This window comes from Pelophylax lessonae (genome assembly GCF_965119305.1).
Source record: "Pelophylax lessonae genome assembly, chromosome: 7".
In the NCBI taxonomy this organism is placed as follows: Eukaryota; Metazoa; Chordata; class Amphibia; order Anura; family Ranidae; genus Pelophylax; species Pelophylax lessonae.
Window position 1 is genome coordinate 39516089 of NC_138774.1, and position 27978 is coordinate 39544066.

The window sequence follows — 27978 nt, forward strand, 5'->3', positions numbered from 1 at the left end:
GATTCCTACTGGAGAAGCTCCGATAACAACATTGAGCAGGACAAAATCTGGAAACATGCTCCTCCTGGACAGTCAGCGACCAATCAGGATCATCTGCACTGTGCTGCTAGTGCTCCCTCTGCTGGCAGTGCAGGCGCAACAGGGTAATTACTAAACTGGGGCCACTGGAAGTACCAACCTACACAAGGTTATGGTGCTATATAGAATATTGGGGCTCATTCACATTGTGCAGGTTGAGCTGCGTTAATCTGCATACATCAGTGCAAGGGCACAAAAAAAAATAAAACATTTGTTCTTTATATTAGGGATCGACCGATTATCGGCAAAGCCAATATATCGAGGGCCGATATGCACTTTCCCCGATATATCGGAATCGGCCCGGAGGTTACCGATATTACAGATATTGCCGATATTTCTGGAAAGTGCTTGTACCGGAGTGATGCCTGCAGCTAGAGGCATCACCCCGGAACCGGCGTCCATAGCCAACGGTCGGCTGTCTTGTAATGACAACCGATGCGGCTGAGAAGCCACTCGGCTGTCATTACAAGAAGCGGGGGGGATGCCCCCCCCTCGCCACCTTCCGCGGCTCGCCCAGGTCTCCCATGCCACTGGGAGACCCGGGCAACAGCCTGGACAGCCACCGAAGACCCGATCAAAGCCGTATTCGGCTCTGATTGGGTCTCCATGCAAAAACCCGGAAGTGATGTCATGACATCACTTCCAGGTACTCGGCGCCAGATTAAAAAAAAATGACAGCATTCAAAACAGCCGAACTTGGCATTTTGAATGCTTTTAAGTGCAGAGGAGGGGTTTGGGGTACAAGAGTACCTGCCAAGAAAAAAAAAATAAGATTTTTAAATGTACAAAAATATGGGCCCATATCGGCTGATACCAATATGTATCAGTGGGAGTAAACAATGCCTCGGGCTTGGTGCTCAGTGGAAGTAAATAAATTACATAGCACATGTAGTACCCCATCATTGGTGTCAGTAGGAGGAATAGTACCCCATCATTAGTATCAGTGTGATCAAAAGTGCCCCATCACTGGTGTCAGTAGGAGGAATAGTGCCCCATCATTGATGTCAGTGTGATCAAAAGTGCCCCATCACTGGTGTCAATGGGAAGAATAGTGCTATGTCATTGGTGTCAGTGGGAGGAATAGTGCCCCATTATTGGAGTCAGTGGGAGGAATAGTGCCCCATCACTGGTGTCAATGGGAAGAATAGTGCTATGTGATTGGTGTCAGTGGGAAGAATAGTGCTATGTGATTGGTGTCAAACTGAGTTGCACCTGAGCACCATGAGCAGACCTCACTAGTAGATCTTACTCTCTGGTAGGCAGAAAACAATATAGATTTACCTGGCAATCTCTCTGGTAAGCAGAAAAGATCCAAAAATGATATTCTCTCTTCTAGCACCTACCTAGGAGGGTGCTATAAATGTATGGCCACGTTAAACTTTCAACTTTTTCTGCAGCATTTATCAAATATTAAATATAAATGAGGGAAATTCATTACTTTATTTGCATCCTGACTGCGTCACAGTAATAAAGAGGTTTCATTGGGCTTTAATTCTGCAAGCATTCATTTAGTGTCAGTGGGAGGAATAGTGCCCCATTATTGGAGTCAGTGGGAGGAATAGTGCCCCATCACTGGTGTCAATGGGAAGAATAGTGCTATGTGATTGGTGTCAGTGGGAAGAATAGTGCTATGTGATTGGTGTCAGTGGGAGGAATAATGCCCCATCATTGGTGTCAGTGGGAGGAATAGTGCCACATCTTTGGTGTCAGTGGGAGGAATAGTGCCCCATCATTGGTGTCTGTGGGGTCACAGACTGTGTGCTGGAGCTCCCTCCCTCCCCTGTCACCATTTTTCTCTTGGTGTCAGGAAAATTCCTCAGAAGTGACTCATGCAAAAAGCAGAGGAAGGAGGCAGCAGACAGAAATGACACTTAGTGCTCTGGATTGAGACAAGTACACACTATAGAGGGATATGCTTTGTTCATTGTTCATGTCTGAGGTTGACAATCACTTTAATATATATAATTGCATTTTTTTCCTTGCCCTTTCTCCTTTTTTTGTCTCCTAGTTCACCATGTGTTGAGTCAGGTGCTCTTCTGTCAGCCCAACACCTCGGTCCCAGGGCTCCTGAAGATGTTTGATAATGACCAAATGTTCAGCTACAACTTCAGCAAGCGAACCACCTCCGCCCGGCTTCCTGACTTTGACCAATGGAGCGATCAGGCCTTCCCCAATGCAGACAACATTTCAGTTTATTTGAATCTTTGTAACAACCTTCGTGAGGCTTTAACTGAGGCACTAATAGAGATCATGCCGGAGGCCAGAGGTGAGCGTCCATACTGTCCTGTAGGCTGTTGGCAGTACCTTCTTTGGGTCTAAAAAATAGCCGTATACAACAAGAATTTATCTGGGCTTCTGAGGTCAATTTATCTTTTGCTTTTATTCCTCATAACAGGCAGGAAAAATGCATAGAAGTGTATTTATAACAACCCCTTATAGCAATTCACCCATTGGAAAGTGCATATACATTCACCCTGTGAGAATGGGGCAACAAAATGAAAGTTATTAGGCTGTTTCCTGTGCAGGTGTAATGTTTAATCATTGATTTAAAATGGAAAATACCACATTTGGCAGCTAGATGGTGCTAAATGTCATAGGAAATTATACCAATAGCCATCTAGTGGCTGAATGCTGTCTTACCGTTTCAACCTGTTGCCGACTGCCCCACATACATGCAGGGCAGGCGGCTGCCCTGGGCACTGTGGTATCATGTAAGGTTTGGGGGCACCACATAGAAATTGGGAGGAGGGGATTTAAGTTGGGAGGGGGAATTTGGGGGAGGTGAAGCGAGGTAAGAATTGTTCTGGGGGGGGGGGATTTGGGGTGGTGTGCTAGGAGTGTTGATTGGGGGGGGGGGGATTTGTGTTAAGAGGGCAAATGGGAGAAGAGGATTTGTGCTAAAAGAAAAAGTAATATGGTGGGGAGAGGGATTTGTGCTACAAAGATGTGTGACCTAAAAGTCGCACGATTTGCCGCAATTCGACTGGACTTGAATGTGTGTAAATTTGAGGTCCTTGGACCTCAAAAGGCAGCAAAGTCCGACCAAAATTGTGCAGGGACTACTTTGAAGGCGCTGCCACTTGAAGTCGCACAGATATGAACGGTAATCATTGTAAATCATGGACTATGACTTGTCATGCGACTTTACAGTCCTAATTGCAGGACAAGTCGCACAAGTGTGAGAGGGGTCTTCATGTCTGATTTGTCCTCTGCAATGTCGCAGACCCGCTATAAGTCTCCGCCATTACTAGTAAAAAAAAAATATCCCATAGTTTGTAGACGTGATAACTTTTGCACAAACTAATCAATATACGTTTATTGGGGTTTGGTTTACCAAAAATATGTAGCAGAATACAAATTGGCCTAAACTGATGAAGAAATTAGATTTTTTACATTTTTTTTTTTTATAGCGCAAAAAAACCCCCCAAAAATTGCAGAGGTGATCAAATGCCACCAAAAGAAAGTTCTATTTGTGGGAAAAAAAGACGTACATTTTATTTGGGTACAGCGTCGCACGACCACGCAATTGTCAGTTAAAGTAACTTAGTGCTGTAATGCACAAAATGGCCTGTTCAGGACGGGGGGTAAACCTTCTAGAGCTGAAGTGGTTAATACAAAGGGGAACATACTAACAGCACAGGAAATAGCCCAATAAAATATATTTTTTTACTGGGTGAATGGCTGTTAACCACTTCTGGACCGGAAGATTTTACTCCCTTAATGACTAGGCCATTTTTTTGCAATACGGCGTTATTTTAACTGACGTTTGTGCGGTCGTGCAACGCTGTACCCAAATAAAACTGATGTCCTTTTTATCCCACAAATAGAGATTTAATTTGGTGGCATTTGATCCCCTCTGCAGTTTTTTATTTTTTGCGCTATAAACAGAAAAAGAGAAACAATTGTGAAAAAAAAAAAAAAAAACAATATTTTTTACTTTCTGCTATAAAACGCCAATAACATTTTTTTTAAAAAAAAAATCAATCTTCATCAATTTAGGCCAATATGTTTTTTGCTACAATTTTTTGGCAAACAAATCCCAATAAGTGTATATTGATTTGTTTGCGCAAAAGTTTACAAACTATGCAATATTTTTATGGAATTTTTATTTATTTATTTTTTGCTAGTAATGGCGGCGATCAGCGATTTTTTAGTGAGACGTCGACATTGCGGCGGACAGTTTGGACACCTAACTGACACTTTTTGGGGACCAGTAACAACAATACAGTGATTAGTGCTAAACAAAAAATGCACTGCTACTAATGACACTGGCAGGGAAGGGGTTAACATCAGGGGCGATCAAGGGTTAAGTGTGTCTCTAGGGGGTGCTTACTAACTGTGGGAGGGTTGCACTGATTGGGGGAAGACAGAGATCTGGGCTCCTGCTTAGTAGGAACACAAGATCTCCATCATGTCCCCTTGCAGAATGGTGATCTGCCTTGTTTACATGGGAAGATCGCCATTCTGTCTCTCCCGGAGATGAACACAGGTGGCCGGCGGACATTGGGTCCGCGCGCACCCGTTAATTGACATCCCTGCTAGACAATGATGACGCGATCACGCCATCTAGTGACTATTGAAAGAAACAACGTGCAGGTACGTAGTTTCGTGCAATAGCGCCACTTTGCTGCAGTAAATACACAGCTGCTGGTTGGCAAGTGGTTTATTAATTCATAAATACACTCCATGGTAAACACAGGGTAAACTTTTCTTAGCCTGAGGATAAAGTTGATGGACTGGACAAACATACTGAAGCAGAGCATGATCCTCTCCCTTCGGGGGCTGGGCTGCAGGGCAGGATTCCAGCATGATAACGACTCCAAACACACCTCCAAGACGATCACTGCCTTGCTAAAGAAGCAGAGGGTAAAGGTGATGGACTGGCCAAGCATGTCTCCAGACCTAAACCCTATTGAGCATCTGGGGGGCATCCTCAAACGGAAGGTGGAGGATCACAAGGTCTCTAACATCCACCAGCTCTGTGATGTCATCATGGAGGAGTGGAAGAGGACTCCAGTGGCATCCTGATGAGCTCTGGTTAACTCCTTGCCAAAGAGGGTTAAGGCAGTGCTGGAGCACTTTAACCTATATATGTCATATATTTATTGCACACGTTTATATATTTTTATTTGTATATTTTGCATTATTTTATCATGATTACTATTATAAAAATAGTTTTATTTATAGTCTTTTGACTAAATGTCATTTTAGTTTTAGTCATATTTTAGTCTGTTGAATTGTTTTAGTTGTATTTTAGTAGCCTAAAATTGTGTTAATTTAGTCAGCGAAAATATATTAAAGAGGTGTTCCAGCCGTGAAAAAAGAAACAAAAGTCAGCAGGTACAAATAATGTACCTGCTGACTTTTAATATACAGACACTTACCTGTCCAGGGAGCCCACGATGTCAGCACCCCAGCCTATTTTCGTATCGGCTACCTGGTGCTGCCGCCGCCATTCATTCTATGGTAAACCGGCAATGAAGCCTTTCGGCTTCAAAGCCGGTTCCCTATTGTGCATTTGCAAAGCGTGCTGCGCTTTCTAATTGGCTCGGCGGCAGGGGAAGGAGAAGTAAGACGGAACTTCCCAGGGACAGCGCCGGGGCGCTGTCTCCTGGATGTGGAGAAGGGTACCTGTCAAAAACAGGTACCCATTCCATCCCTCCCCTGGAAAGGTGCCAAATGTGGCACAGGAGAGGGGAGGAAGCAGATGAGCGGAAGTTCCACTTTTGGGGGGAAATCCACTTTAACACTGGAATCCACAAAAAAAAATGTTGGAATTCTACTTTAGTTATTTATGGCTAATTTCAGTTCTCTTGACATTGTTGACACTGTGGGGTTGGTTTATTAAAACTGGAGAGTGCAAAATCTAGTGCAGCTGTGCATGGTAGCCAATCGGCTTCTAACTTTATCTTGTTTAATACGGATCCTTTCACACGGGCAAAGAACTCCGTTTTGCTCAGCGGGGATCGATCCTCCGATCCCTGCTGAGCAGGCAGATGACAGCTCCGTCCCTGCTTACTTTGCAGAGACTGACATGTCAGATCCAGTGGCGGCCCATCCATTGGGGGCGCAGGGGCACCGCTCCCGCTCTCCATGCGTCCGGCACCCTAATCTCCTTGCAGGGTGCCGGACGCATGGACTCCAATAGGAGATTTTTTTGAAGCACGTGATTAGAGCCAAGGCTTCAAAAAAGGGTGGGCTCGGGGTGAAGAGCAGTGTGCCCGGAACCCACCCAGTTGTATGACAATAACACCCAGCCAATCAGGAAGTGGGTCGTGAGACCCCTTTCCTGATTGGCTAAAAAGAGAAGTGATTTTAGGAAAATCGCAAGGAAGAGGGAGGAGAGGTACGGCAGACACCGGAGGAGACTCACAGCCACTCGGGAAAGGAGGAGGTAAGGATGCTGGCTGTCCCGCGGGGGTGGTGGTGGATTTGCCGTCCAGCCCGCCCGCGTGGGGGGGGGATGTTGGTTTTGCCACCCCCCCAAATTATCATGCACCAGCCGCCACTGGTCAGATCCCCGCTCTCCGCTATGAGAGATTGGATGAATACGGACCGCCTGTCCGTTTTCATCCAATCCGATCCTCCAGACGGATGGAAAAAAGGGTTTCCGTCCAGTGGCGGCTGGTCACAGTAAAATAAGCATAAAAAAAAAAGTGTACCTTTATTATTATTATTGCAGTGGGGCGCCGGACTCATTGCTGGCTATGGGAGGGGTGGGGGTTTAGGCATCATGTGCCTCTTTTCTTTTGATGGGATTGGCCGTCCTCTAGAGTGTCCTCGGGGCGCAGAGCGATGCGCCCCGACACTCCCATATCCCATTCACGATTGCCATCCTGCCACGCCTTCCGCCTTTCATTGGCTGAGGGCAGTTCTGTTAGTGGCAAACAGAGGCTAGCAGGTTAGGTGCGCCTGCTATCAGACGGAGGAGACCCCCACCTGCAACCATCACACCGGCCGCGGCTTGGTGCAGGCTGGATGGGTAGACGCGGTGACTTAGGAGGGGAGAGCCGGGCTACAGACAGCGACCATGGCTGCGGTAATGTCTGTTCTGCTGTGTCCATATATGTATGCCTGGAGGAGCGGGTGACCGTCTGCTTCCGCCTACACTGTGTCTTCTATGGGGGAGGTGTGGATTCCACTCTTTGATTCTGAGGCTACAACTTTCCTCTCCTTACACTCGGAGACCTACGAGGGCTGTAGGGGGGCAGAGCGGACTCTAGACGGGGGCAGAGCGGACTCTAGACGGGGGCAGAGCGGACTCTGGACAGGGCTGTGCTGAGGAAGTTCACTCCCAGGAGCCGCCATAGTGCTCTCCGAATTCCTGAGCTCACCCTAAACGACTGCTGCCGCTGACTGGATGGTCTGTCTGCATTGAAAGGGGGCAAGCTGGTCTGTCTGCATTGAAAGGGGGCAAGCTGATCATTCTGCATTGAAAGGGGGCAAGCTGGTCTGTCTGCATTAAAAGGGGGCCTGCTGATCATTCTGCAATGAAAGGGGGCCTGCTGGTCTGTCTGCATTGAAAGGGGGCATGCTGGTCATTCTGCATTGAAAGGGGGCACGCTGGTCTCTCTGCATTGAAAGGGGGCACGCTGGTCTCTCTGCATTGAAAGGGGGCACGCTGGTCTATCTGCATTGAAAGGGGGCACGCTGGTCATTCTGCATTGAAAGGGGGCACGCTGGTCATTCTGCATTGAAAGGGGGCACGCTGGTCTGTCTGCATTGAATGGGGGCATGCTGGTCATTCTGCATTGAAAGGGGGCATGCTGATCATTCTGCATTGAAAGGGGGCACGCTGGTCATTCTGCATTGAAAGGGGGCACGCTGGTCTGTCTACATTGAAAGGGGACATGCTGGTTTGTCTGCATTGAATGGGGGCACGCTGGTCTCTCTGCATTGAATGGGGGCACGCTGGTCTATCTGCACTGAAAGGGGGCACGCTGGTCATTCTGCATTGAAAGGGGGCACGCTGGTCTGTCTGCATTGAATGGGGGCACGCTGGTTGATCTGCATTGGTGGAGGTTCCCCATCCGGTGAGGACTGTGCGGAAGCTGGGAACAGCGTGGCAAGGGCCGACATACAAGCAGAGGAGACATGCTCCCTACATTTAAGCTCTGGTCCTTCCTAAGTTTGATATGAGACATGGAGTGACTACCCTCACTACTATGTCACTATACATTGCCTTTTTTGAGTTTCCCAAAACGCACAGTCCTCCTCGTTAAAGAATTCTCTATGGAAATTGAGATATGTGCCTGATTACTATATGTACAGACAAAAGAAATGATATGCTCCAGATGAAGCTTTTTTGTCTAAGAAAGCGAAACATGTCGAGCAAAGGTCATATATTACATGGTGAATGTTAACTTATATTTTCAGTCGACCCTGCTGACCGGCACCATACTGCTTGGGTGTCCGTCGGCGGTTCTTCTGATAACAAGCAATACGTTTCCAAGGATTATATGACTACAAATGATCTTGTACTTTGAACTGTATGTAAACCGACTGTTATAAGTTCTATGCACTGAGATATTGTACAACATAGACCATTGTTGTGTGGTCTCACTGTGTCCTTAATACACAATTATTTGCCTGTATTTTTCTATGATTTTAAAATATTTAGTTCTGTGTTGAATAAAAGAAATCTTTTTAACAAAACTCTTGTGCCCGAAATCTCTGTTTCCCAATCCTTCCAAATGTGGTTGATCTGCATTGAAAGGGGGCACGTTGGTCATTCTGCATTGAAAGGGGGCACGCTGGTCATTCTGCATTGAAAGGGGGCACGCTGGTCATTCTGCATTGAAAGGGGGCATGCTGGTCTGTCTGCATTGAATGGGGGCACGCTGGTCTCTCTGCATTGAATGGGGGCACACTGATCATTCTGCATTGAAAGGGGGCAAGCTGGTCTGTCTGCATTGAAAGGGGGCCTGCTGATCATTCTGCAATGAAAGGGGGCACGCTGGTCTATCTGCATTGAAAGGGGGCACGCTGGTCATTCTGCATTGAAAGGGGGCACGCTGGTCATTCTGCATTGAAAGGGGGCACGCTGGTCTGTCTGCATTGAATGGGGGCATGCTGGTCATTCTGCATTGAAAGGGGGCATGCTGATCATTCTGCATTGAAAGGGGGCACGCTGGTCATTCTGCATTGAAAGGGGGCACGCTGGTCTGTCTACATTGAAAGGGGACATGCTGGTTTGTCTGCATTGAATGGGGGCACGCTGGTCTCTCTGCATTGAATGGGGGCACGCTGGTCTATCTGCACTGAAAGGGGGCACGCTGGTCATTCTGCATTGAAAGGGGGCACGCTGGTCTGTCTGCATTGAATGGGGGCACGCTGGTTGATCTGCATTGAAAGGGGGCACGTTGGTCATTCTGCATTGAAAGGGGGCACACTGGTCATTCTGCATTGAAAGGGGGCACGCTGGTCATTCTGCATTGAAAGGGGGCATGCTGGTCTGTCTGCATTGAATGGGGGCACGCTGGTCTCTCTGCATTGAATGGGGGCACGCTGGTCATTCTGCATTGAAAGGGGGCAAGCTGGTCTGTCTGCATTGAAAGGGGGCCTGCTGATCATTCTGCAATGAAAGGGGGCCAGCTGGTCTGTCTGCATTGAAAGGGGGCATGCTGGTCATTCTGCATTGAAAGGGGGCACGCTGGTCTCTCTGCATTGAAAGGGGGCACGCTGGTCTCTCTGCATTGAAAGGGGGCACGCTGGTCTATCTGCATTGAAAGGGGGCACGCTGGTCATTCTGCATTGAAAGGGGGCACGCTGGTCATTCTGCATTGAAAGGGGGCACGCTGGTCTGTCTGCATTGAATGGGGGCACGCTGGTCATTCTGCATTGAAAGGGGGCATGCTGATCATTCTGCATTGAAAGGGGGCATGCTGATCATTCTGCATTGAAAGGGGGCATGCTGATCATTCTGCATTGAAAGGGGGCACGCTGGTCATTCTGCATTGAAAGGGGGCACGCTGGTCTGTCTGCATTGAAAGGGGGCATGCCGGTTTGTCTGCATTGAATGGGGGCACGCTGGTCTCTCTGCATTGAAAGGGGGCACGCTAGTATATCTGCACTGAAAGGGGGCACGCTGGTCTCTCTGCATTGAAAGGGGGCACGCTGGTATATCTGCACTGAAAGGGGGCACGCTGGTCATTCTGCATTGAAAGGGGGCACGCTGGTCTGTCTGCATTGAATGGGGGCACGCTGGTCATTCTGCATTGAAAGGGGGCACGTTGGTCATTCTGCATTGAAAGGAGGCACGCTGGTCATTCTGCATTGAAAGGAGGCACGCTGGTCATTCTGCATTGAAAGGGGGCACGCTGGTCATTCTGCATTGAAAGGGGGCATGCTGGTCTGTCTACATTGAATGGGGGCACGCTGATCTCTCTGCATTGAATGGGGGCACGCTGGTCTCTCTGCATTGAATGGGGGCACGCTGATCTCTCTGCATTGAATGGGGGCACGCTGGTCATTCTGCATTGAAAGGGGGCACGCTGGTCTCTCTGCATTGAATGGGGGCACGCTGGTCTCTCTGCATTGAATGGGGGCACGCTGGTCATTCTGCATTGAAAGGGGGCACGCTGGTCATTCTGCATTGAAAGGGGGCACGCTGGTCTGTCTGCATTGAATGGGGGCACGCTGGTCATTCTGCATTGAAAGGGGGCATGCTGATCATTCTGCATTGAAAGGGGGCATGCTGATCATTCTGCATTGAAAGGGGGCAGGCTGGTCATTCTGCATTGAAAGGGGGCACGCTGGTCTGTCTGCATTGAAAGGGGGCATGCTGGTCTGTCTGCATTGAATGGGGGCACGCTGGTCTCTCTGCATTGAATGGGGGCACGCTGGTCATTCTGCATTGAAAGGGGGCACGCTGGTCTCTCTGCATTGAATGGGGGCACGCTGGTCATTCTGCATTGAAAGGGGGCATGCTGATCATTCTGCATTGAAAGGGGGCACGCTGGTCATTCTGTATTGAAAGGGGGCATGCTGGTCTCTCTGCATTGAATGGGGGCACGCTGGTCATTCTGCACTGAAAGGGGGCACGCTGGTCATTCTGCATTGAAAGGGGGCACGCTGGTCTGTCTGCATTGAATGGGGGCATGCTGGTCATTCTGCATTGAAAGGGGGCATGCTGATCATTCTGCATTGAAAGGGGGCATGCTGATCATTCTGCATTGAAAGGGGGCAGGCTGGTCATTCTGCATTGAAAGGGGGCACGCTGGTCATTCTGCATTGAAAGGGGGCGCGCTGGTCTGTCTGCATTGAATGGGGGCACGCTGGTCTTCTGCATTGAAAGGGGGCATGCTGATCATTCTGCATTGAAAGGGGGCACGCTGGTCATTCTGCATTGAAAGGGGGCATGCTGGTCTGTCTGCATTGAATGGGGGCACGCTGGTCATTCTGCATTGAAAGGGGGCACGCTGGTCTCTCTGCATTGAATGGGGGCACGCTGGTCTCTCTGCATTGAATGGGGGCACGCTGGTCATTCTGCATTGAAAGGGGGCACGCTGGTCATTCTGCATTGAAAGGGGGCACGCTGGTCTTTCTGCATTGAATGGGGGCATGCTGGTCATTCTGCATTGAAAGGGGGCATGCTGATCATTCTGCATTGAAAGGGGGCAGGCTGGTCATTCTGCATTGAAAGGGGGCACGCTGGTCTGTCTGCATTGAAAGGGGGCATGCTGGTCTGTCTGCATTGAATGGGGGCACGCTGGTCTCTCTGCATTGAATGGGGGCACGCTGGTCATTCTGCATTGAAAGGGGGCACGCTGGTCTGTCTGCATTGAATGGGGGCATGCTGGTCATTCTGCATTGAAAGGGGGCATGCTGATCATTCTGCATTGAAAGGGGGCACGCTGGTCATTCTGTATTGAAAGGGGGCATGCTGGTCTCTCTGCATTGAAAGGGGACACGCTGGTATCTCTGCATTGAAAGGGGGCACGATGATCTTTCTGCATTGAATGGGGGCACGCTGGTCTTTCTGCACTGAAAGGGGGCACGATGATCGCTCTGCTTTTAAGGGGGCACGGCTCGCTGGTCACTCTGCATTGAATGGGGGCACGCTGGTCTCTCTGCATTGAAGGAGGCACGCTGGTCTCTCTGCATTAAAAGGGGGCACGGTGATCACTCTGCATTGAAGGGGGGCACGGCACGCTGGTCTCTCTGCATTGAAGGGGGCACGCTGATCTCCCTGCTTTGAAAGGGGGCACGCTGGTCACTCTGCATTGAAGGGGGCACACTATACCTTGATTACTGAAGGCACCTTTCACACTTTTGTGACCTCAAAGTCACGCAATTTTTTACAGCGTTTTTTGCTGCAAAGCAACGCCTATTACATTTTTCTGTTTACGCCCCCCCCCCAAATTTTTGAGCACCAGCCGCCACTGTTTCCATCCGTCTGGAATTCATGGACAGGATCGAATCGGATAGCAGCGGGTGCCAGCGGACGTGTCACCACTGACATCTGCTGCTCCATAGAGGTGCATGGAGCATCCGATCCGGTCCGGTCTGCCTGAAAAACTGACAGGTGGAACTGATCGGAAAGCCTGTATGAAAGGGTCCTTAGGCTTTGGAAAAAAAAAAAAAAACTGGAAGCTGATTGGATTCTATGCACAGCTGCACTAGATTTTGTACTCTCCAGTTTTAGTAAATGAACCCCACAGTGCCAACAACAATTAGTTATATGTTGACATTGGATATACTGTATAGTATATTAAGCAAAGATGACCCCTGTTAATCTGCTAGGGGAAGCATTGTGTATTGCTTGGTGCCGTAAGAGCATGAAAGCCTCTACTATCAGGAAACATGATATGCTTCAGTTTTCTCAATTAGGGGGAAAAATGAATCTCTCTTGATGTACAGCCAAGTTCCCACTTCTGATACTATTCTACTACAACTACCCTAAATGCACTATTTATATAGTGGAAGAACAGGAATTTCAGACAGACTGGATCTTATAATGCAGCAACAAACAGCTCCTCATCTTCCATTTTTTATTTTTAGGTGGTACTCACACAGAGGTGTTCACAGCACATCCCCTCCGAATGGGGAAGTCCAACACATTGGTGTGTTTCATCAGTGACGTGTACCCCCCTGCACTGACCGTCACCTGGAGGAAGAATGGAGAAATTGTGTCAAGTGAGCCAGAAGCCCCTGGATACTTCGCCTTGTATGATGGGACCTTCCAGGCCTTCTCATACCTCAATGTCACCCCTAAATATAATGATATCTTTTCCTGTAATGTGCAAGTGGCAGGTGATAGCAGGACTATCGTCACATACTGGGGTCAGTATAACAAATACATTTTATACATCTTTTTAGCTTGTTGAAGTAGACTTGCCTTCATGAAGTAATCTGTTGTCATCAGTTTCAGATTTATACTTGCCCTAGGTCAGGGATCCTCATACTACGACCCTCCAGCTGTTGCGGAACTACACGTCCCATGAGGCATTGTAAAACTCTGACATTCACAGACATGATGGGAATTGTAGTTCCAGAACAACTAGAGGGCCATAGATTGAAGACCCCTGCCCTAGCTCAACTGGCGCTTCTCTCAGACACCTGGCTAGCTTTAGTATCTCACTAATGACATTGATGTCACATAGACACACAACACGCGCCATGGCTGGGGGAGAGGGCTGGAAGGGACAGTTAGCCTTCTTAGTGTTAGTAAATCTGGAACCCTTCAACTAGAACATCTGTTATAGATAGGGTTGCACAGATACCGTTTTTTTATCGGCGAGTACAAGTACTGATACTTTCGGTCAAGTACTCGTCAATACCGAGTACTGATACTTTGCAGTGTGACTTGTGTCAGTAAAAAAAAAAAAAAAGTAGCACAAATCGCACTGCAAAGAATCACATGCAATTTCCGCGTGTGTGTGTATAGAAGCACCACCTTATGGGCAGTTTAGAACTCACAAAATTCAGCAGAGGGTGTGCTGTTCTAGTAAGGAGGTAGAGACAGATTAGAGGTTCGAAGCAGCAATCATTTATTGGAAAATTGAACAGACTGATGACATTAGGTAAATCAATCACAGGCCCATGCATGGAGATGGCAGTGTGCCATTAAGGCACTGAAACTCACATGTTCCGTAGTTGACTTGCTGAGCCTGGTGGAATGATTGGCTGCCTCTAACCCTGTTGCTGGGCGGTGAGCCAAATGGATGCCGGATCGATGGACAGAGCCGGCAACGGCCGGTGCACCCGGAAATGACAGCTGACATCAGGGCTCGTCGTCACCGCCATCCGGAGGAAATGCCAGGAGTGAGCATAAGTAATCCACTATGTGCGGGCAACCAACGAGGACATCCATCGATCCGGAAGTATCGGTTTAGGTAACTGTAGCATTTGGGTGAGTACCAATACTGGCTTAAATGACTGGTGTTGACACCGATACCAGTAATGGTATCGGTGCATCCCTAGTTATAGGTATATGGACCCAAGAAAAATGCACAAGCTGTTCAGGGACAGCAACAAAGAAGACCCAGATGGATTGCCTAAATGCAGGGCTGCCCCAAGACATTGTGCTGCCTGGGTCCAAGAATAAAATGCTGCCCCCCCCCCAAAAAAAAAAATCATGCCCAACAAAAAGCCCCCACATCCATTATTTTATATAAATATAAAATTTAGAAATATCCACCAAACACCCACTGTCTGTCCTCAGTCCTCCTGTCACTCCTGTGTCCGCGCGGCCACCGCCCCAGAAGATCGATCCTGCCCTGCGTGAGATGGAGTGCGCTGATGTCTGACGTCATTGCGCACACCACGATCATCGGAGGGACATTCCCCGGAGGAGATGCTCTGCCTCCTCATACTCATTAGTTTGCACTATGGGTGGCAGTATGAGATGGGGAAATTCCGCCCGTGACACCCCGCTAACGGATGACACACAAAACTGCTGGAAAAAAAATCTTGGGAGTCAATTTGCCGCCCCTCTCCAATGGACCCAGTGGGGACCCATAGTAGAGCCGGTCCTGCCTGAACGGGAAATAGATTACTAACTTCTAGGATGCATTGTACAACAGCTCCATGCCCTAGACTATGGTCCATATTACCTAATCAGAAATCCACCCCTCTGGCTTACTAAAACACAGGGAAGCCATTTTGAGCACTGGTTAAAGCTTGAAAGAGCAGTTTTCATTCTGCTCTGACTGTCCTATGAGGCTGCAGGACCCCTGACCCTCTGTCTGGACAGTGCTGATTGGCCCTGTGCTGATCACACGCACCCTCCCAAAAAAAAAAAAAAAAAAACTCTCCAGCAATACACACCAAACTGAGCATGTGCAGAGTGCCGCCAAGGCTCTGTTCTATTAGCAGATGGAGTGGGGACAGTAAAAAAGGGGAGGAGCAGGGAAGACAAGATCAAACAGCCTTTTTACACAATGCAGAGGACTAACCACTTAGGTTCCACAGTGAGTATAACCAATATGCTTTACTGCATATACAGACAGATTTTACTGTTGTGGGTTTAGTAACACTTTAATTATAAATCCCTATCCTGAAAAATATCCCACTGTGTACTTAAAATAATGTGACAACGTTGTCACCCCCAAATCAAAATACAGATATAGGCCCTTTTCACACTGGCTTTCCGATCCGGTCCGCCTGTCAGTTTTTCAGACGGACCTGATCGGATGCTCCATGCACCTCTATGGAGTAGCGGATGTCAGTGGAGACATGTCCGCTGACACCCGCTGCTATCCAATCCTGTCTGTGAAATCCAGACGGATAGAAACCCTATTTTCCATCTGTCTGAGGATCGGATCGGATGAAAATGGACAGGTGGTCCATTCTCATCCGATCTCCCATAGAGGAGAGCGGGGATCTGACAGCTCCGTCTCTGCAAAGTAAGCAGAGACGGAGCTGTCATCCGCCTGCTCAACGGAGATCGGCGGATCGATCCCCCACTGAGCAGAACAGAGTCTGCCGGGCGGAAAGCCCGTGTGAGAGGACCCCTAAGAGAAAAGCAGACTCGAATGCTAAGCACGTGAGCAAGGACAACAGCAATATTAAGCAGCAAAATACATTGTAATGTGCATGTAAACGTGCAGCAAAAGCGAGCATAGATGCACACAAATAAAAAAATAAAAAAATGAGATAAAACAATACAGAGATGGGAAAGAAACTTCATGGTACATGATGTACTCTATTGCTTATCCATAGGGAACTAACTTTGAAGGGTAAAGGATTTGAAAGGTAACTCCACTTTTGTGGGGAAAAAAATGCAAATAGAAAACAATATAGCGTATATAATTGCAACACAATTCATTCTGTAATTGAATGTTATTAAAATTACTTTTCCCTTTAACCACTTGCCGACCGCCGCACGACTATTTATTGCGGCGGTCAGCCCCGTACAGGCAAAGTGACGTACTACTACGTCTCTAGCCTGAGAGCCTCTAGGGGGCGAGCTCCCGCCCCCGCTCGTTCCCTAACAAGTCCGCGCGTGTGACCGGCGGCTCCGATGTCCCCCGGTCACTCACGATCTCCCGGTGGAGAGGGAGAAAGGCAGGCGGCTGATGTAAACAAAGCCGCCTGTCATTCTCCCTGGTGTAACTGCAGAGATCATACGATCCTGCTATGTAGGATCGTATGTCTCTGTGGTTACATCAAAAGCCACACCCCTTTACAGTTAGAAGCACGCCCCTAGGGACACACTTAACCCCTTCATCACCAATAAAGTTAACCCCTTCCCTGCCAGTGTAATTTTTACAGTAACAGTGCATATTTATAGCACTGATTACTGTAGTAATGTCACTGGTAACCCCAAAAGTGTCAAAAATGTCAGTCAAGGGTCCGATCTGTCCGCTGCAATGTCGCAGTCCCCCAAAAAAATCGCAGATAGCCGCCATTATGCGTTAAAAAAAAACACCAAAAATGACAGAAATCTTTCCCGTAGTTAGTAAACGCAATAACTTTTGCGCAAACCAATCAAAATACACTTATTGCGATTTTTTTTTTTACCAAACATATGTAGCAGAAAACAAATTGGCCTAAAATGTTAAAACATTTTGATTTTTACATTTTTTTTTGGGAATTTCATATAAAAAATTGTGAAAAATATTGTTATTTTTTCAAAATTGTCGCTCTTTTTTTGTTTATAGCGCAAAAAGTAAAAATCGCCCAGGTGATCAAATACCACCAAAAGAAAACTCTATTTGTGGGGAAAAAAAAGGACGTCAATTTCATTTGAGTACAGCGTCGCACGACCGCGCAGTGCCGAATCGCAAAATGGGGCCTGGTCAGGAAGGGGGTAAAATCTTCCGGGGCTTAAGTGGTTAAATCTGCAACTTTTTCATTTTCTGTAAAATACAATAAGGAAACCTGTAGCCCCCCTCCCTACCAAAAACAGAACACCCCCCCCCCCACCAAGAAACTTTATTTCCTGCTTGTGTTATTGGCTCACTGATATTTCCAGAAGTCTGTGGTAAGTCAGATTTTGGGCATCCCCTGCAATAAAAATGTCATTTTTGGTGAGATATTCTCAAAGGGAAACCACATCTAAATGAGACACAGACCCTGCCACTTTCCTCATTAGAGCCCCTGCAGGTGCAGCAGCTGATTGACAATTATAAAACCACTCCCATTTACATTAATTTTGCATGTGGACACAGACAAACAGCTATTTCTTCAATAACAAAAGATAGGAATCTGCAACAAAGTTTGTTAAAATCTTTGTAATGTACAGAGATCAACCAGAGGGGAATTTTTTTTTTCTCAACAAAAGTGGAGTTAAGCTGGATACACACTATACAACTTTTGTTGGTAGATTTCCTTTAGATTTACCTTCAACTATGTAGTGCAATGGCCTGCCTGACTGCATACAAATTGAAAGTGTTTAGGTCTGACCTCATATTATATGGCAGGAATATGCAAATTGTGGCTCTCCAGTTGTTACAGAACTACAAGTCCCATGAGGCATAGCAAGACTCTGACAGCCACAAGCACGAGGCATGATGGGACTTGTAGTTTTGCAACAGCTGGAGGGCCACAGTTTGCATATCCCTGTTATATGGTTTTGGTAAATCTAAAGGGAAAAAATCGAAAGAAAAATTGTATAGTGTGTATCCAGCTTTACTCTATAAAGCATGGTCTATAGTGCCGGTTCACACATATGGGATGACAGACCTCACATGTGATTCGGAGCACACTGCTCTGCAAATCACATGCGATGTCTGTGCGTTGCAATTTCAGCCACACAGATTGCATGGCTGAATTCGCATCCCATTCGGACCAAAGTCGCATAGTACCCTTTTTTTGGTCCGCACCAGAATCGATCGCATGGTGGTTCACACCTATGTGATCCAATTTATGTCTGAAATGACAGTTCGCACTGCAATATGTGAACCGATAAGGGGGTGTTGTTAACTTTGTATTGACACCCCCAGTGATTCACCTGTGGCAGTGTAAATATGCATGTGAGTTGAGTGCGATACGGGAACCCGCAGTGGATTCGCAGGGTTCCCGCATCGCATATGTGTGAACCGGCACTTAGTCATGACATTGGATTTCCACTTCAATATACTGAAGTCATTCAAATATTTGGTGCCACCTTCTCAAATCCGTAGAGAAGCAAAACACACTCGGTGCATAAATCATTATAACAAGAATTGGGATTAGGAGCCCTGTAGAGTTTTACTTCTAAATACACCAGAATTAAACCCCCTCTTAGGCTCGATTCACACCTATCCATGTTGCTTTTGAGTGTTTCCGCAGTGCTTTTTGCTGTGCTTTCTGTATTTACGTACATGCATTTTTGATTCTTTTTTTCTTTTTATTTGGCCAATTTGCTGTTTGACAGAATAAATAATGCAAAATGCATCAAAAACATGTAAAACATGCATCAAAAACACAGAACTTGCATTTTCAATGCATGCCCATTGATGTTAATTACATGCAAAACGCTGCATTTTGCAGGAACAAAAGTCCCCAACCCTTTCCAAAAATGCAGAGGCACAAAAATGCATTGATGTGAACGTGTAGGAACATATTAAAAAATTAAATGCATTTCAGCAAAAAGCATGAAAATACGCATTAGTGTGAATGGAGCCTAAGACTGGATACACATGATACAACGTTTGTTGTTCAATTTCCTTTAGATTTACCTTCAACTATGTAGTGCAAGGGCTGCCGGATTGCATACAAATTAAAAGTGTTTAGGTCTGACCTCATATTATATGGTTTTGGTAAATCTAAAGGAAAAAATCTAAAGAAAGTTGTATAGTGTGTATCCAGCTTAAGACTTTTATTGCTCTGGGGAAAACTTACCTTTGGGCTCTTCAATTTACAAAAGAAGCCATTGGCATGCCTTATGGTAGGTAGAAAATATACCGCGCTAACACTAATAATCATCAAGCAAAAACAAAATGACAATTTGTATACAGCAAGACGGATATAGATAATGCAGCGCTGATAATTATTTGTCCCCAAAAGCCCTTTTGAGGGCTGGTATTTGTGTAATTTTTTTTTGTTCTGTGATATATATATATATATATATTGTCCCCAAAAGCCCCTTTGAGGGCTGGTATTTGAGTATTTTTTAATATATATATATATATATATATATATATATATATATATATATATGTAGCATGTCCAGAACCAGAAAAAAAAATTCATATATATATATTGTCCCCAAAAGCCCCTTTGAGGGCTGGTATTTGAGTATTTTTTAATATATATATATATATATATATATATATATATATATATATGTAGCATGTCCAGAACCAGAAAAAAAAATTCATATAGGTGTAAAAGGGGTTCCCACCATCCCTGCTCTACTGAAAAATTATCTTTTTTTTCTGGTTCTGGACATGCTACAGAGCTGAAACTTCACAGGTACACTTTTTAGACCCCCTAGACACTAAATCGCACAAAAAAAAGTTCTTAAAAATTGTCATTTTTGATAGAGAGCCAATTATTGGGAAAAAAAAAAAAAACTTAACAAAAAAACCATTTCTTTGGATTTATTGTTTGGGGGGTCTAAAAAGTGTACCTGTGAAGTTTCAGCTCTGCAGCATGTCCAGAACCAGAAAAAAAAAGATCATATAGGTGTAAAAGGGGTTCCCACCATCCCTGCTCTACTGAAAAATTATCTTTTTTTCTGGTTCTGGACATGCTACAGAGCTGAAACTTCACAGGTACACTTTTTAGACCCCCTAGACACTAAATCACACAAAAAAAGTTCTTAAAAATTGTCATTTTTGATAGAGAGCCAATTATTGGAAAAATTAAAAAAATAAAAAAATAAAAAAATTCTTTGGATTTAGCATCTGGGGGGTCTAAAAAGTGTACATGTGAAGTTTCAGCTCTGTATCATGTCCAGAACCAGAAAAAAATAGAATTAGGGTTAGGGTTAGGGTCAGGGCTAGGGTTAGGGACTAAAAATAACCCTAACCTTAGCCCTGACCCTAGCCCTAACCCTAACCCTAGCCCTAACCCTAATTCGTATTTTTTTCTGGTTCCGGACATGCTACAGAGCTGAAACTTCACAGGTACACTTTTTAGACCCCCCAGATGCTAAATCCAAAGAAATGTTTTATTTATTTTTTTTTTTAATTTTTCCAATAATTGGCTCTCTTTCAAAAAATTACAATTTTTAAGAACTTTTTTTTGTGTGATCCCTCTCCGGCATGCCACAGTCCAGGTGTTTGTCCCCTTGAAACAACTTTTCCATTACTATTGTGGCCAGAAAGAGTCCCTGTGGGTTTTAAAATTTGCCTGCCTATTAAAGTCTATGGCGGTTCGCAATGTTCGCCGGTTCGCGAACATTTGCCGATGTTCGCGTTCGCGAACGGCGAATTTTATGTTCGCGACATCACTACTGATAATATAAATTTAAATACATATGGTGCAAAATAATGTGTATATCAATACTTGCACTTTCATGTAAAAAACCCAGATGATGTCTATTTAGACGAAACGCGCCAGGTATACTGCAAGTGTTGCGATTATTCTATGTACAAGCGCTTTTCATCAATTTCTTTGTAAGTGTTTTCACCTTTATCATTAAATGGTTTTACATGGGTACACACTATGTAAGTTTTGAAAAGCGCTTGTAGATAGAATAATTGCAACACTTGCAGTAGATCCGACGCGTTTCGTCTAAATAGACATCATCTGGGTTTTTTACTTGAAAGTGCAAGTATTGATTTACACATATTTTGCACCACATGTATTTAAATTTATATTATCAGCGCTGAATTATCCATTGAAATGCCTTAGGCACCCAAATATCCTCACCTGAAAACGCAAATCCTTATTTAAACCGCTTGCCAACTATATAACCTAGATATGCAGGGGCAGGGCGGCTCTCCTGCACCAGATCACCTACTTGTGAGTATGTGAGCTGGCACTTCCAGGTAGGGGGCACATGAGCGTGCCGTCAGCGACCTGGATTTGCTGTGATTTTACACAGCAGATGTCGATCAGCGGGTGCCAGGACATAGATTAGCGCCGTCACCCGCTGCTGATCATCTCCTGGAACACACACAAGACAAGGCTCCGCCTATGTAAACAAGACAGAGCCCTGTCCTGTCAGCACAAAAGTAATAGATTTTCATTCCATACAAAGCTGGGAATAAAATCGATTACTTCCCTTAGTAAAAGCACAACATACTGTACACAAAAACACTGGTTAGGCACACATTTAACCCTTTGATCACTCTAGCCACCAGCCAGTGTCATTAGTACAGTGACAGTGCATGTTTTTAGCACTGATCACTGTATTAGGGTCACTGGTTCCCAAAACATGTCAGTTAGTGTAAGAATGTCTGCCGAAATATCGCAGTCCCGCTATATGTCACTAATTGTTAATAAAAAAAAAATTAAATCAAAATAAATAAATGTATCCCATAGTTGGTAAATGCTAAAACATTTTCACAAATCAATCAATATACACTTATTGGGATTTTTTTTATACCAAACATATGTAGCCGAATACATATTGACCTAAATTTATGAAATAATTTTTCTGTTTTTTTTTTATTTTACTTTTTTATTGCCTATGTTTTATAGACGAAAGTAAAAATATTGTTCTTTTTCAAAATTGTCAGTCTTTTTTTTTTTTTTTTTAAAGAAAGCTCTATTTGTGGGGAAAAAAAGGACATCAATTTTATTTGGGTATAGCGTCGCAGGACTGCGCAATTACTAAAACATAAAATTAGAAAAATAAATAAAAATCTCAAAGTTTGTAGATGCTACAACTTTTGTGCAAACCACTCAAAATACGCTTATTGAGATTTTTTTTCACCAATATATGTAGCAGAATACATATTGGTCTAAATTTATGAAGTAATTTGATTTTTTCTGTTTTTTTTTTTTTATTAGATATGTTTTATAGCAGAAAGTAAAAAAGAAAGTTTTTTTCAAAATTGTCGGTCTCTTTTTTTGTTTATAGTGCAAAAAATAAACAACGCAGAGGTGATCAAATACCACCAAAAGAAAGCTCTATTTGTGAAAAAAAAAAAAGACATACTTTTTATTTTGGGTACAGTGTCGCATGACCGTGCAATTGTCAGTTAAAGTAACGCAGTGCCGTATAGCAAAAAATGGCCTGGTCATTAAGGGGGGTAAATCTTCCAGAGGTCAAGTGGTTAACCAGTTCCAGGCCGCCCACCACATATGTATATATACTGCGGCAGGGCTGGCCGGCTACGCAAACATTCATGTATGTGATTTTGTGCACGTGATGTAGGGGGTGCGTGCGCACCGCCGGAGCGCCGCTCCTGCTGTGACTGGACACAGCGGGAGCCAATCAGCAGGTCCGTCAGCCAGGATCCACCGATTGTTCGGAGGAATGACAGAACGACGGTCTTCCTATGTAAACAAGGCAGACCACTGTTCTGTCAGGGAGTAAAAGAGAGATTTAAGCTAAAACATTCTAAGCTGAAACATGGATCTCTGTTTTCCTCTAGATCAGGGATCCTCAAACTACGGCTCTCCAGCTGTTGCGGGACTACATATCCTATGAGGCATTGTAAAACTCTGACATTTACAGACATGACAAGGCATGATGGGAATTGTAGTTCCTGAACAACTGGAGGGCCAAAGTTTAAAGACCCCTGCTATAGTGCATTCACTCCCCCTACAGTAAGAAAGCACTCCCTAGGAGCACACTTAACCACTTGATTGCCCCAGGTGTTAACCCCTTCTCTGCCAGTGTCATTTATACTGTGGCAGTGCATTTTTTTAGCAGTATTGGTGTCACTGGTCTCCAAAAAGTGTCACATTAGTGTCAGATTTGTCCGCCGCAATGTCGCAGTTCCGCTAAAAATCACTGATCGCCGCCATTACTAGTAAAAACAATAAAAAAAATTAAAAGTCTATAAATGTATCCCATAGTTTGTAGACGCGATAGCTTTTGTGCAAACCAATCAATATACACTTATTGGGATTTTTTTTTTTTTTACCAGAAATATATAGCAAAATACATTGGCTAAAATGATGAAACAATTTGATTTTTTAATTTTTTTTTATTGGGAATGTTTTATATCAGAAAGTAAAAAATATATATATTTTTTTTTAAATTGTCGGTCTTATTTTGTTTATAGCGCAAAAAAATAAAAATCGCACAGGTGATCAAATACCACCAAAAGAAAACTATATTTGTGAAAAAAAAGGGACATACATTTTATTTTGAATATAGTATCACATGACCCCGCAATTGTCAGTTAAATTTAAGGCAGTGCCGTATCGCAAAAACTGGCCTGGTCATGAAGGTGGGTAAATCTTCCGCAGGTCAAGTGGTTAAACTTTATTACAACTGCCTTTTTTTTTGGGGGGGGGGGGGGATTTAGAGAACTTTTTTTACACATGTTCTGCATCATCCAGCAGACACACTTTTTTTTTTTACAGAAATATCTTCTGTCTGCCCCTTTAAAAAATCACAGAACTCTCACTTGTACATGTAGAGTCAGATCCATCTCTATATCTGTATTTCACTTTTATTCTCCATTTCTAGTTCCAGACTACCCCATTCCTTCTGATGTGCTGGAGAACACTTTGTGTGGATTAGGTATCGCTCTTGGTGTTGTCTTCCTCTTCTTGGGTTTCATGTTCCTCTATCTTTCCAAAAAACGACAGCAGATGGGTAAGTTCGGGACTTCTTGTGCTTGTTTTCAAGAGGAAGAAACTTGTTTCATGATTGAATTTAAAGTATGTAAAGAGGAAATGCAGATTTCCATACATAGAACAATATTTGGCTTATATATAATATATATATATATATACATATACATATATATATGGCCAGTGGTGCATTAGGGGAGCATTATCAGTGGGTCCTACACTATCCATAAAATGAAGGATAAATCCCACCTCTCTTAACCATGGGAGATACTAAAGCCCGTACACACGTACCGATCGTCGGCCGAACGATCGGCCGTCTTTTGTCCAGGGCTGTCCTGTCGGTTGAAAACTGCAAAAGACTGCACATGAATTTTGTCGGCCAACAACAGCCGACTGCAGAAGTGATGTCGTGTGATGGTTAACTTTCCGTGTGTTTTTTCTTTTCTGAGCATGCCCAGTCTTGCAAATCGGCTGATTGTCGGTCGAATTCTGTACTGACTGGCAAACAATCAGCCGTTCTGGTGTTGGCCTACAAAAATTTTAAAGCATGCACATCAGATTCTGTTCGGCCAAAAGTGCGCTGTCGGCTGTCGGAAGCATCATACTAACAAGCCGAAAATCGGCCGATCGTTCGGCGGCCGAACATTTTCGGCCGACAATCAGTACGTGTGTACAGGACTTTACTCCTTACATGGGATTTATCCTTCATTTTATGGATAGTGTAGGACCCACTGATAATGCGGTACTTTGACGCAGTTGTGGGCTCAAGCACGATATGGCCATATAGTGTGACCAAATCCCCATTTTTCTCATTAGGATCAGGTCTCAGTAGCCTTGTAATACTTCAAAGTTACTCCTTTTGTATGTGTGTACTATCACCTGTAATATATATATATATATATATACATAGATTGTAAGCTCTAACGAGCAGGGCCCTCTGATTCCTCCTGTATTGAATTGTACTGTAACTGTATTTTCTTCCCTCACATTGTAAAGCGCTGCGCAAACTGTTGGCGCTATATAAATCCTGTATAATAATAAAAAAGAAAGGTTTTTTTATTTTTTGGGGGGTTGATTTGTCTTATAGAAATAGAGAAGTTAAGGTGAGATGAACCTATGGGAATATAATTGAGTTATGAAGAAATTAACGTAAGAACAGACTTGAATATGATATGTGTTGTTTATTTGATTCTTTATTGTATGATCCAACCGTGAAACTTTAATAAAATTCATAATTGAAAAAAAAAAAAAGAAAAAAGAAAGTCCACATAAAAATTTTATTAAAAGAAAATTCTTAAAGCGGAGTTCCACCCTGAAAATTTTTTTTTAGATAAAAATACCCCCGGGACAGTCAGGGCTAGTGCATTTAAGCAATGATAGCCTCTGAACTGTCCCCAGTTTCATTTACCTTTTAGAAGAAATACTTACCTTAAAAATGTCTTGTCCAGCGCTGCCATCTCAGGTGTGGGCAGCTGAAGCCGGAGCGTCCTCTTTGGTGTCCTCTTCGGTGACGTCGGAGTCCCAGAATGCCCTGCACCGGCCCCGCTCGTCACTTCCGGTGCAGGCGTGTCATCCCTGCACAGCTTCTGGGCATGCAATGCAAGCAGGAAGTGACGGCGCGGGCCGCGGCCGCAGAGGGAGGAAGAGGAAGGAAGGTGAGTGTATTTTCTTTAAAAACAAGGTAAGTGAATTAAAAAAATTTTTTTACTTATCCAATTCTTTTTCAGGTAATTTAGAGCAAGCAGACAGGGTAAAGTTGATTTTGAGGGTGGAGCTCCGCTTTAAGTGCAGCAATCCCTGTGGACTTTCTTCTATAAATAGATATATATATATATATCCAGTGATATGGCTTGATTGCTTTGCAAATGAACCAATGGAAACAATGCTGTAGTGCTGCTCATATTTGTGAGATATATATATATATATCTATATATATATATATAGATATATATATACACATACTCTGTTACCCCACTTGTACCTACAGGTAAGGCAATAATAAGGCTTACCTGTAGGTACTGTGAATATCTCCTAAACTTGCACAGTTTAGGACAAATTCAAAGTGCATGCAGTCAGTAACATCACCGATGCTTGTGTTCTGAAGGTCCAGCTTACAGTGCCTGACCTTCAGAGCCAATGCCGGAAAAGGTCGGCTCTCCCGCGCATGTGCAGGAGTGACGTCATCGCGCCCCCCAGCCGCTCATGTAGCCAGAGGCCGCGAACCCAGAAGAAAGACTGGGGGAAGATGGCAGTCCTCTCAGCAGTGACGTTATGGCGCTGGAGGGCTTCGTTCTAAGGTAAGATTCTTCTAATGTGCCACTATGGGATGCATACTAGCACATTATGACATTGCCTTGCAGGGATTTTTTTATTTATTTTTTTAAACGACCTGCGGTTTACTACCAATTTTAAACAAAGTGAGGTTAAAAACTGTTTATGTGTTTTTTTTTTTATATAATACTCTGCTAATCTAGTTTCTGATCGTGGGAAATGTTTATGATATGGATAATAAAGCTTTGTGTCTCATAATTGTTCTCCATTCTGTTCCCTACAGACATATTCAGTTGAATTCTGCAAAATTTCAAGTCATCTTTTTTGAGGATCAATCAGTTCTTGTGATGATTTACCTACTGTAGTGTCATGATAATCTCCAACCATGATGTGGTGGCTCTTTTAGTGTCAAAATTACATTTTATATTTAAAGAGGAACTGCAGTCTGCTCACATAATTTGTAATAAAAACATATTTGTCATTCTGAAGCTTCCCTCCAACCAATTTGCATATTATTTTATATATACTGTGATTCTGTACTTGCCAAATATGCTGCAGAAATCTCCCTCCACTAAGTCTGTCTGCAGCCATTTCAACTGTGGGCTGCTGCCTGTTCACTTCCTGGATTTACACAGAGGCACATACACACATTATATATACAGTGGGTACGGAAAGTATTCAGACCCCCTTAAATTTTTCACTCTTTGTTATATTGCAGCCATTTGCTAAAATCATTTAGGTTCATTCTTCTTCCTCATGAATGTACACATAGCACCCCATACTGACAGAAAAACACAGAATTGTTGACATTGTTGCAGATTTATTAAAAAAGAAAAACTGAAATATCACATGGTCCTAAGTATTCAGACCCTTTGCTGTGACACTCATATATTTAACTCTTTTTTAACTTTTTCTTCTGATCATCCTTGAGATGGTTCTACACCTTCATTTGAGTCCAGCTGTGTTTGATTATTGTCAACAATTCTGTGTTTTTCTGTCAGTATGGGGTGCTGTGTGTACATTCATGAGGAAGAAGAATGAACTTAAATGATTTTAGCAAATGGCTGCAATATAACAAAGAGTGAAAAATTTAAGGGGGTCTGAATACTTTCCGTACCCACTGTATATATATATAGTATATGTATGTATATGTATGTATATGTATATGTATGTATGTATATATATATATATATATATATATATATACAGACAGACACACTCACACCACTGCTTGCCTGCACATTTCTTCTCTCTTGATGAATACTCATGGATCTCTGCTGTCTCCTGTTATCTGTGCCCTCATCCAGCCTCCTCCAGCTCTGCAGCTCTCCTTGACTCTCCTATGACTCCCCCCTCCTCCCTTGCTGGCAAACTCTCATGAGAGTAAGAAAGAGAGCTGTGCGTGATGTCATTTGCCGAGGCTTTTCACCAGACAAGAAAGAGGAAGTGGGCTGTATAAAGTATTTACTGGCAAAAAAAAATATTTTACTATGCACAGTTAAAACAACAAGGGCAGAGAATTTAATAGATGGAAAGATGAAAATATGACTGAAGGTC

The 27978-nt window shown here is 44.2% G+C and overlaps 1 protein-coding gene across 1 annotated transcript; it reads left to right on the plus strand.

Annotated features, from left to right (window-relative positions):
• On the plus strand, positions 1 to 27039 carry LOC309560644 (class II histocompatibility antigen, M alpha chain-like). Its single transcript, XM_082264265.1, has 5 exons — positions 1 to 143; positions 2087 to 2344; positions 13081 to 13362; positions 24044 to 24172; positions 26705 to 27039. The coding sequence occupies exons 1-5, from the start codon at positions 56 to 58 to the stop codon at positions 26716 to 26718; spliced, it is 771 nt and encodes a 256-aa protein (XP_082120391.1). The 5' UTR covers positions 1 to 55; the 3' UTR covers positions 26719 to 27039.
• The last annotated feature ends 939 nt before the right edge of the window (positions 27040 to 27978 follow it).